The sequence below is a fragment of the Anastrepha ludens genome, chromosome 3 (assembly GCF_028408465.1).
Source record: "Anastrepha ludens isolate Willacy chromosome 3, idAnaLude1.1, whole genome shotgun sequence".
NCBI lineage: Eukaryota > Metazoa > Arthropoda > Insecta > Diptera > Tephritidae > Anastrepha > Anastrepha ludens.
In genome coordinates, this window is record NC_071499.1 from 130242581 (window position 1) to 130254565 (window position 11985).

General features: G+C 33.1%; 1 protein-coding gene and 1 long non-coding RNA gene across 2 annotated transcripts; both read right to left on the reverse strand.

Annotated features, from left to right (window-relative positions):
• Positions 1 to 431: 431 nt before the first annotated feature.
• LOC128857742 (tigger transposable element-derived protein 6-like) lies at positions 432 to 1358 on the reverse strand. The gene is made up of 2 exons (XM_054093486.1): positions 1038 to 1358; positions 432 to 979 (listed from the first exon to the last, which is right to left on the reverse strand). The coding sequence occupies exons 1-2, from the start codon at positions 1356 to 1358 to the stop codon at positions 590 to 592; spliced, it is 711 nt and encodes a 236-aa protein (XP_053949461.1). The 3' UTR covers positions 432 to 589.
• An 8633-nt stretch (positions 1359 to 9991) lies between these two features.
• Positions 9992 to 10818, reverse strand: LOC128859261 (uncharacterized). Its single transcript, XR_008454117.1, has 4 exons — positions 10736 to 10818; positions 10555 to 10668; positions 10211 to 10364; positions 9992 to 10135 (listed from the first exon to the last, which is right to left on the reverse strand). It is a non-coding gene; the product is annotated as an uncharacterized LOC128859261 (long non-coding RNA).
• Positions 10819 to 11985: the final 1167 nt, after the last annotated feature.

Consider the following 11985-nt stretch of genomic DNA (forward strand, 5'->3'; position numbering starts at 1 on the left):
TCAATCAATGTATCCGTAAAATATAATTGAAAAAAATCTAACGGTTCTTTTATATCGTTGGAAATTTGTGGTCCGGCAATTCGAGGTGAAATATCGAAATCCATAGGAGATGGAATATTATCCACTTCCGAAACATCCATCCATTCGTCATTTCCAGTTGAATCTGTTGTGTCTTCTATATTTCCTTCTGTATCACTTTCAAATCCCTCAATATCACTTTCAATTCTCGGTATGTGTCGTCGTACTGCAGGAAATATATCACTATCATTAGAATCGGATTCATGGCTTAGTTCAATATTGTCTGCTTCATCACGGCCAAGAGCGTCTATGTTATTTCTGTAATGTTCACCATGAACTTCGAATTCTAATTCGTCGCTACTACTTTCAATATCACTACAGTATATTCCGTTTAGGTGCATTTACTTCCGCTGCACATGATTTCGTGCACCTAAGCGAAATGTGCAGCTAAGCGGAAACCCAAAACTCTGGTTTGTTTGATATATTTAGTTGAAAAAATTATGTATATATTTAGAAGTTATAAAGTATAATGAAGGTATTTTAATATGTACATATTGCGATAGAAACTCTTTTACGAAAAATAGCTAGTGATTTTACTTTGTGAAACTTTTTTTGTTTTTGCAAATTTGACAATCATTTCTTCCATTTCAAAGATTTTAAAATTTGTTTCCATAGGGTTTTCCATGAAAAATGTTTCCAAGGTATTTAATGCGGATAATGCCTCCTTAACACTAGTGGCTTTTGAGACATCATGATTCTCTTCTGAGTTTTCATCTCCACTACTGATTTCAGATGAAGGCACATCGCACAGGTTCGCAACAATTTGTTCATCTGTAAGAAGTCCTCTACATTGAAGCTCGTCATCGCAATGTATGTATTCTTCGGTGTTTGGTATTTCCTCCAAAATACCAAGCTCAACTTCGCAGCTTACCACATCTGCGTTTGTATTACAAATTCCTGCCTGGAAGATATGTAATCATAAGTACAGATATGGTTGCATTCATGTAACGACTTCTTACCTTCTTGAAACAATTACAAATTGTTTCAGGCTTCACTAACCACCAAGCCCTTTTGATATAATGCAGAACGTCCAATATAGATATTGATTTAATATAAGTTTGAAGTGGAACTCCACGTTCAATTGCACTTATCTGTTTTCGAACAAGAATTTTCCTATACTCTGCTTTGAATGCGTGTATAATGCCCTGGTCAAGGGGTTGAATCAAAGCAATAGTGTTAGGTGGGAGAAATTCTATTTCTATGTTGCGAGGTTTGAAGTTTATTTTATGACAAGAAGCGTTGTCAACGAAGAGTAAAATATTTTTGTCTTTGGCGACCATATCATTATCAAGTTCCTGAATAATTTCAGACCACAATGTTGACGTCATCCAAGCTTTTACATTTGCAAAATAAGGCAAAGGTGGATTACGTTTTTTAAAACAGCGAGGATTTTTAAATTTGCCAATTGTGTATATTTTTTTAAATGTTCCGGTAGCATTACACAAAAAAAGTAGTGTAAGTCGAGATTTTTGGGTTTTCCATCCGGTTGGTTTTTCACAATTGGTCATAAACGTTGCATTTGGTAGGGCTTTGTATAAAAGTGCACTTTCATCAGCATTAAAAATGTCATCAATTTTACGGTTTTTAAGGATGTTAGGTAAAAATTCGTTTTTAAAACTGGCTGCGCTTACTTCATCATTTTCTTTTCCTTCACCATGAAATCTTTTAAATTTAATACCATAACGTTGACGCCATCTCCATAGCTTGATTTCTGTAAAAAATATTAAATATTTGTAAGAATTGAGAAAAGATTGTTGACTATTATTATTTGCCATATCAATATTTGGTAGAATAGCCGTTATTCTGCATAACTGCTTGACACCTGCGTGGTAAACTCTCAATTAACTTTTGGCACCTGTCCAAAGGTGCCTACGCGCGAATGATAAACGCGCTTTAATATTCTTTTTTGATAGGAGCAGGTTTTTTGTGCTTATGCGACCAAATATTTTATTTTCATTCAGACGCCTTCGCACGAGCTTACTGGACACAACTAAGCCTAATTCTGTCCTTACTTCAGCCTCTACACTCAAAAAATTTTATTTGTAAAACTAACCGAAAAACTATGTTAAAACGGCTCCAACCTATAAATATGGATGAAACCAACCAATAGAAAATAGTCAGCAACCCTTACTGAAGTTGTGGTTAAAAATTGTTAATTTTACCAAAAAAAAAGGTTGAAATTTAACAATGTGAAATTGGTTCACTTAACCACAAATGTAGGTCCGTATGGCTGCAACCTATAAAAATTGGTAAAATTAACTAATATTAATTGTAATGCCCACCTAGCCACAAAAGTTGGTAAAAACTAATGTAAAAATTGTAATATAACAACAAAAATTGTAGAATTAACTATTTTTACTGTTACATTACTACAAAAATTGTATTGTTACCACAGAAATTGTAGAATTAACTATTTTTACTGTTACATTACTATAAAAATTGTATTGTTACTGAAGTTGTGGTACATAAACAATTAAAATTGTCAAAGTACTATTTATACTGTAATCCTATAATATAAATTGTGTGATAACAATATTAATTGTTTAGTATTACCACAATTTTAGATACAATAAAATTTTTGTAGAATAGTTATTATACAATTAGAATCTTTATAGTTACATTTCTACTCTATATCGTTTTGATTTAAACATCAACGTTGTAAAGATAAAAACAGTATTTGTATTTTATTCAGGAAAATTTATTTTTTTTTTTTTTAATGGATTTTAATAAAGATAATTCACAAAAAGTAACAATGTTCGAGATTTTTTTCAAGTTATCCCTAACAGTCTTTAAGATAACGTTTTAAACATAAATAAATAAGTGTACGTACAATTAAAAAAAAAGGTTAAATCAGAACCTTTTACAAATCTCCTCGAGCTTTTTTAATGTAGTTTTAATCACAAGTTTTCAGTTTTATAACTAATTAAATTATAATTATTCAGGAATCTCCCTCAGATACCTGTATATAAAAAAAAGTACATTAAATTTTTTTTCAGGAAAACTAAACATACTAAATTTGTAAAAACAATATGTAGCATAGTAAAAGCTTTTAAACCATATTTTTAATTATCCATAACAGTCTTTACAAAAATTATATGGCGTTTGCATTATTCGTTTTGCACAAAACATCTTTTAAAAAATGACTTCAATTTGGAGGATCGAATGATTTTAAAACCCCTATGTCTCTAATTTAGTTTATTTTTCTTAGCTTAAACATGTGTTTTTATTAGAAAATATATTGTATATGTACACTGTATTAATAGAATTTCGGTCTTATATATAAATTTTCATTTGGAGAGCAATTTATATGTAAAGGTGACTTGTAAAATTTGGACGGGTGTAGAATTGTAAAACTATTGGGAGGTTGAATTAGTTTTAAAGGTAACACACAGATGGCGCTATTTATCACTTTATCGCGTTGGCAATACTGAATATATATTCATGACAAAGCCTCATCCCTAGGCTTTGTTTATCAGTATCTGTCATTTCGCTGAAGTATAAACAACGCAGTGTTTGTTTTCGTGCTCCGAGTATGTCAACTTTCGTGCCGTCGAAACGCAATTTGCGGGAAGCTTTGCTTTTCTGCTTCAATTTGAAAAAAAATACAGCCCAAGCCCGTGAATTGCTGCAGGAGGCCTACCCAGACCATACTCCGTCGATTTCAACATGTGAGTACTGGTTTCGACGATTCAAAAGTGGTGATTTTCACACCGAAGACAAGGAGCGTCTTGGCCAGCCCAAAAAGTTCGAGGACGCGGAATTGGGGGAATTGGTAAACGAGGACTCGTGCCAAACCCAAGAAGAGCTTGCTGAATCATTGGGCGTTGATAAATCAACCGTTTGCAAGCGTCTAAAAGCGATGGGAATGATCCAAAAGCAAGGACATTGGGTCCCGTACGAGTTGAAGCTGCGCGACGTCGAACGGCGATTTTTTACGTGCGAATTGCTGATCGAGCGACAAAATCGGAAGGGTTTTTTGCATCGGGTGGTGACTGGCGACGAAAAATGGATCCACTACGATAACCCAAAACGCAAAAAATCATGGGGTTTGAGAAAAGAAGAAAATCATGCTCTGCATTTGGAGGGATCAGGTCGGCGTCGTATATTTTGAGCTGCTCCAACCGGGCGAAACAATCACGGGGGATCGTTACCGACTGCAATTGATGCGTTTAAGCCGGGCATTGAAAGAAAAACGGCCGGAAGCGGTAAAAAGGCACGACAAGGTTATTTTGCAACATGACAACGCTCGGCCGCATGTTGCTCAACCTGTCAAAAAATACCTTGGAACGCTTGGCTGGGAAGTGTTACCCCACCCGCCGTATAGTCCAGACATAGCTCCCTCCGATTATCATTTGTTCCGGCATATGAGTCTCGATTTGGCGGACCAGCGGTTCTCCTCGTACGAGGCTACCAAAATATGGGTTGAGTCATGGATAGCCAAGCAGCGGCCAGAATTTTGGAGAAACGGCATCCGGAAATTGCCCGAAAGATGGGCGAAAGTTGTAGCTAGCGATGGCCAATACTTCAAATAAAATATTTTGTACCGTTTTTTCACAATAAAGCCCCAAATCTTCGAAAAAAACCTTTAAAACTAATTCAACCTCCAATACTTTCTTTCAGTGAAACCAAATATGACTGGAAATGGTCAGAAAAACTTTAAATTTTGTGCTTGATGCAAACAAAGCCTACTTCGAAATCTCCTAGTAAAACTATGTCCTTGATCTCGAAAATATCAAAAGCTTTGGAAAGTAAAAAATAACTCACTTTGTAAAAAGTGCTTTTTATAGTGATTCTATCTGTGAAATTATATGTAGTATTTACAGATATGTTTTGTGAAAGAAATTCAATATTCGAAACATTGCTTGCGTTCCTGAAATATGTCTTAATTAAAATTGTGCCGTTATTAACAAATCCTGTTGTATACTTATCTTCAAAAACTTTTTCGAGCAATATTCTATTAGAAAATTTTAGTAAACATTTAGTTGCAATTGAAATAGTCGTATTTTCTCTCGATGTTATTGAATTCATGTATATTTTTAATTCCCTGTGTTTAGATTCGAATTTAAAGCACCACAGATTTTTTAATGGTCCAACATTTTTTATAAAATTTGGGTAGTGAATCAGGAAATGAAATTTGGGTTGTAACGTAGATCCAAAAAGCTCAATGTAAAGCCTATAGTGTTCCTCGATTTTTTCTTGCATTCCGTTTAAAATATTGTCATCAAATTCGGTCCTAAGCAATAAATCTAATATTTGAAATAATAGACATAGCAATTGCCAATGCTTGCTATCGGTTGAAATTAAATCACCTATCATTAGTGGAAGAAAATGACAGAAGGTCCACATTTCACGAGCGGACATGTTTAATTTATTTCTTTTTAAATGATAAATATTTATAGAAGGAGATATATTACCAATTTCGGTTTCGCCATATCGAAAAATACACTTTCTTGCATTCAAAGTGGCTATATCTAAGCATTTTTCTGTTTCAATAAAATGAAGCAAGATCTTACAGATATCATAGTGGCAGATTCCTTCGAAAACTTCATGCATGTCTCCATACATATTTTGAATAACATGAAATGAGCTTATGGAATTAAAAATAGAGTCCTCTGATATCCCAGATAATTTAATTCGCTTTTCGTATGTCTCATTTAAATGTAATCCCTGCATATAGTTCAATTCTGTTCGAAGCTTATCGTCACTTTCGCGTACCACGTAAGAACATTCTGTCTTGTTATATAAGCAACGCCTACAGTAAAATATTGAAGAAAAACTCTTTGTGAAGCCGAGAACACTATTGAGCCCTAAATTATCTCCAGTGATAAGCAGTAGTACAAAAAAATATCGATTTTCTGTGCCATTTACTTTAATACATATACCATTCTCCTCTAGATCTTTTATTTCTTCCACTAAAAGTTTTAGAGAGGCTTCATTTCCGTAGCTTTTATATCTACTTTTAAAAAAAAGAGCTGGAAATATATTTTCTAGTGAAGAAAGATGGTGCTCAGGTATTGAAGGAAAAGTATAATAGAAAGCAGCAACAGATTGATCTCCTTTATGCGACCCTAGAGGGTTATTAATTTCGAAGTCATCAAAATAAATGATATAGGGAATGACATCTTTGTTCGGAAAAAGTTTAATTTTTTCTTTCCATAATGCGCCGTTGACAATACTGCTCAATTTTGTGTTGCATAAAGTATCTTTCAGAACGTTAGGTAGCTCAAAAAACTTTTTTATCTGAAAATTTATTGGCATGCTAGTACCTTTACTTTGCTTTTCCATAAAAACTATTTCATTTTTCGAAAGTAAGGGTTGGACTCTATTATCAATTTCGAATTCTTTAGCATCCTCCCAAGCATCTTTATCTTTAAGAGCTTTTAGCAACTTATAAAATGTTTTAAATTTATAAAATGGATCTTTTAGGAATGATAGGAGTTCCCTTATATTTTCAATATTGTCATCTTTCTCATTGTTTAGTAAATCATTCTCTAAAAAGGTCGCTATTGGTAAAAATAAAAGTTCAGTTAAGTCATTCACAAGCATTTCTATATCTTTTCTGGTAAAATTTGATTTGCTATGTAATTTAGTAAGAAATTGTAGAACAATATTTTCAAAAAAATTTGCTGAAAATATAGTTTCGCTGGGAAATTCTGCTTGACTTATACTTTGAGTATTTATAGTTTCATTGGTGTTATTCAATGAGCTATTACTTATCAGTGAATTAACCGAATGAGAAATACATGAGTGCGAGTTTTTAAAATGTTTTTTAAATGGTTTTAGCCCCTGAAAATGGTGACAGCAATGTACACAAAAGAAGGTGCTTGAAGATGTCAAATTATGTAAAACTTTAAAGTGGATTGCAAGAAAATCCACATTTTGAAAAACTTGTTCACACAAAAAGCACGATACCATATTGAATTATTATACATACATACAGTGGCTCAATAAAGAACTCGGACAAACCTTAGTTAAAACTTTGTATAACACTGCTAAAATAAAGGCAATTTGAAACAATATTTTTCGATTTCTAAATGCTTTATTTATATAATTTAAGAAATAACAAAAACATAAGATAAGTCGTGTGCACTTCTTTTACAATAACAAAAAACTTTCAAAATGAGGAGAATTCACGCCAAAAAAGAACTCGGACATCTGGCATCACTTCGTAATTTCTGACAGTTTAAATGGGGGAATCCCATTTTTTAAATTATATATAGTTAATTGAGGAGCGATCGACAGTTTTGGAAGTAAATTGTGTCAAGTACGCATTTTCTTTTTTGTAAAATGAGTCGACAACGCACAGTGCGGCCGATTCCCGAAAAGCTGGCCAAAACTCAAAAAATTAAGTAATTGATTCAAAATTTCTTACTCGGGGGTTGTCGGGGTCGCTGATTACGAATTTGATCTTAAAATTTTGAAAATCCACCCCCTTCCACCCCTATTGGCCACCCCCTCACGTGAAATAGCGTATATTCTAGAACATAATCAAGATGCATGTTAATTTATATGTTTTCGGGGTCGCTGATTACGAATTTGATCTTACAATTTTGAAAATCCACCCCCTTCCACCCCTATTGGTCACCCCCTCACGTGAAATAGCGTATATTCTAGAACATAATCAAGATGCATGTTAATTTATGTTTTCAGGGTCGCTGATTACGAATTTGATCTTAAAATTTTGAAAATCCACCCCCTTCCACCCCTATTGGCCACCCCCTCACGTGAAATAGCGTATATTCAAGAACATAATCAAAATGCATTTAAATTTATATGTTTTCGGGGTCGCAAGGTAGCAAGTGGTAGCAGCTGAATCTTGTTTTATTCAGTAACCATTACTTTTTTGAGTAACCTTTAATAGGTTTCAAAGCAGCATATGACGGCGTTGTATTACTATACAGTTTGAAAACTCAAATTTTATAAAAAAAATTGCAAAAAATGTATCTACGTATTGCTGCAGCTAAAAATTTTGTGTCGAGGTATTGATATGTACTAAAGATTTCTCGTATTTTACTAACCTTCCGAAGATGATTCCACTTGGTTTTGTTCAATTAACTTCATTACAAAATCTTTCAAATGTGTACAACTTTCACTATTCATCGACAGTAATACGATGCTCAAACGAAGGCCACGTTGCGACTGAAAATACAGAGGATACTTAGGGTACAGGACGTTGCTATGAAAGGTTTTCACTACTCAAGGCATTACTGTAGCCAACCCAAAGACAAAAAAACTCCATCTAGAAACTTTTTTTTTCGACTTTTGGCCAGCTTTTTGGGAATCGGCCGCACTGTGCAACGTGCCCAAACTTCGGTGGAAGTGCGAAAAATAATTATTGAGCAACATAAAAATGGAAAAACCATGCGTGAAATCGGCAAACTTGTAAATCGACCGCGATCAACTGTATGTGACACCATAAAACGCTTTAAAGAAACAAAATCTGTAGAAAACAAAGTGAAAACAGGACGGCCAAAGCTTTTTACGGACGCTAACGAGCGGTGGATAGTAAACCAAGTCAGAGCAAATCCTCATTTAAGTGCTCCAAAACTTACAACACAAGTTAAAGAACATCTCGAAATTGACTGCAATCCAGAAACTTTGCGATTAGTTCTAAGAAAAAACAACGTCAATGGTAGAGTCGCAAAAAAAAAAACCCTACATTAGTAAGGAAAATAAAAAGAAACGAATTAATTTTGCAAAACCTATAAAAATAAGGACATTGAATTCTGGAAAGATGTGATATTTTGCGACGAAAGCAAATACAATATATTCAGATCAGATGGGCAGACGTATGTATGGAGGAAGCCAAATGAGGAGCTGAAAGAGAAAAACCTGCGTGCCACTATTAAACACGGTGTGGGTTCAGTGATGGTTTGGGGATGTATGTCCGCCTCCGGATCCGGAAATCTTTATTTTGTTGATGGCATAATGGATCACAAGCAATATCTTTCAATTTTAAAAAGAAATTTAATTCAAAGTGCTAAAAAATTGGGTATAAAGGAACAATTTTATTTTTACCAAGACAATGACCCCAAGCATAAGGCGCTTGATGTTCGCTTGTGGTTGATGTATAACTGCCCGAAAGTGCTCGAAACTCCACCACAGTACCCTGATATAAACGTGATTGAGCATTTATGGGCGCATTTGGAGAATAAACTCAAAAATCACAAAATTTCAAACAAAAAGGGCCTTGAAGCTGCTCTTAAGGACGAATGGGCTAAATTGATCCTTCCGTTTGCAGAAATTTGGTGGAGTCAATGCCGAAACGACTAAATGCTCTTATTAAATCTAAAGGGTTTCCCACAAAATATTAATTTTTATTTTTATTGGCTTTTAAAGTAAAATTAATGTCCGAGTTGGCGTGAATTCTCCTCATTTTGAAATTTTTTTGTTGTTGTAAAAGAAGTGCACACGACTTATCTTATGTTTTTGTTATTTCTTAAATTATATAAATAAAGCATTTAGAAATCGAAAAATATTGTTTCAAATTGCTCTTATTTTAGCAGTGTTTTTTATACAAAGTTTTAACTAAGGTTTGTCCGAGTTCTTTATTGAGCCACTGTATATGTACGCTTATTGACAAAGTTTTCTTAACATATTATTTAAGATCGTTAATTAAACACAGTACATTTGGGGATGCTTGTCGCCTTCTAAATTTATCGAATAAAAATACTTTTGAACAAACAACCAAAATTCTAAGCTATCACTGGGGTATTTTAAATGAAGGACATGAAATGTCTTAAGCAAGTATCAAACGCACTCAAAAAACAGGGCATCTCATATTTGATTTCATCAAAGTAAACATAAAATTTAGCGTCACATAAATTATAGCCAACTGCAATAATTAATGGTGGTAAGGTCTCACCGCGATCATAAAGGGAAGTCTTCAGCTTGTTTAAACAGTTTTCAACATCATTTGCCGTAACAACATGAAGAATAAACGACATCTCCGAATCTTTGATAGTAGACCGGTAAATCTTTTTTGCGGTATTTGCTTTTCGTTTTATTGTTGGACGCAGCAAAACATGAAGCAGTAGTGCAATGATCTGTTCTGAACCTATGTATATGTTTAGAAATAGTAAAGATATGTAAATATAAATAAATATATGTTTGAGTAAATGCCTTGACAAACCTTTTTCTTGTGATTTTATTGTTTCCAATTGTTGCAAGTGCGCCGGATCCGTTAACTTTGTTTTTAGCAGTGGGATTATTTTGAGATTAAAGGTCTTCCATTTATCGACGATGGATGTGGAATGTGGATGCAAATAACTAAAATCGATTTGAATCTAAAAATAGATTGATACTGTTACTATATATTGTACTATGGTAATTCGTAAAATTTGGAAAACATTCAAATTTTTATTTGAGTTGCCCTATTTATAATTATCATAAGCTCTTTACTTATCAGGTTATTCCCCAATGAATGTGAAAAGAGCTTCCAATTTTGTAAGACTTCAAAAAATCTGTTTTGTGTACCGTTTGTGCTTAGAATTTCTTGTCTTCGTTTTTTAAAACACTTTCGCCAATTTTCCTGCACGTCATTCCAGGGTTCCGTAAAAATTTTTAGCCAATCTTGAGCCTTTGCAATTTCTAAGGAATAAATCAAAATGTTGATAATGGTACACATAAGACGTAGAAAAATTTGGCTTCAGTATACCTGTTTCTTCTCCACAGTTTGAAATATCAGCTTTTGGGGATTCACCACCTATATTGCTTTTTTCATAAACAAATTCACCCGTTCTCTTTAAAAGTTTTGCAGTATTAATTATAATATTTGTCATACAATCTTCCTGAAGGCCGCGATCCAATTAAATAAAAATAAATTGCCTATGTAGAAAATATCCAAATAAAAATATCAAAATATCGTTTTAAATAAAAGACAAACCTTGTCATCATTGAATGTTTCTTCAATTTTAATAGAAATGTGCTCAAATTCTTTTCTTCCAAGTTTTATTTTATGTCTCAAGTGCCAAGTTACTATAGAATCTATTAGAATTTTACGTGCTGCGTCGTTCAGTTTTCCAGTTTCTTTGTAAGTCTGATTGACATAGTATCCATTTGGATGACTCCCCAATACTGATTGAATATTCTAAATTTTGAATGTAAATTGAAATACTTTACAGTGAGCGTGAAAAGAAACTATACACCATAAAATTGCAATTTTTACTAATATAAAAATTAATAATTTCGCTAATTTCTAATACAAGTATTCACAAGAATACAGCAAAACATTAAATTTAAGATTTAATTTAATGTAATTTAAATTTTAGTATAGTACGATACTAAGAAAAAATCAAGCTTATAAATTTGTATGCAAAAAAATTCGGGGGTTTAGAAAAAAGAATTGCCAAAAATCAGGTAATTGTTTTAGCGGCTTAAGTAATAGTAGGCTTTTAAGTAATAGTATCTTATTATACCAAAATTTAACAAGCTACAAAACTGCATACTCGAACTTTAACTTATATTATTTATTGTATTTATTATTATTTATTATTTACATTTTTTATTGTATTCGTGAATGAATACTTTTACCAGGAATTTGCGAACTTTTTTTAGAATAAGTAATTTTTCGTGAATATTGCAATTTTATGATGCACAATTTCTTTTAACGTTCACTGTAGATATTTGCATATGTATATACTCACAATGGAGCCGCGGTACCCATTAGGATCGTGAATAACTTTAGAAGAAGAGCTTTGTTGATTGACTGCAGTTTAAATATTGTGAATTTTCCACGTCTTCCAGGAAAGTCGTGTCTACAGATATTGTATCGCAGGCTTTGACATCAGAATATCCCTTAAATAGAAAAGTTTTATTTTGTTTACCGAATAAAATTCAAATTTTATGTTTGTACTTCCATTTGCGATTTTCCATTGCTGAAGCTTGAAACGAAAGTCCACTTTTTCT

What these genes read in the sequence shown, in the direction of transcription:
- LOC128857742 (XM_054093486.1), bottom strand. Translation starts at nt 1,358, where the DNA reads ATGGTCGCCAAAGACAAAAATATTTTACTCTTCGTTGACAACGCTTCT. An exon ending in TTTGTAATTGTTTCAAGAAG is followed by an intron (nt 980 to 1,037) that starts GTAAGAAGTCGT and finishes CATATCTTCCAG; the next exon opens with GCAGGAATTTGTAATACAAA.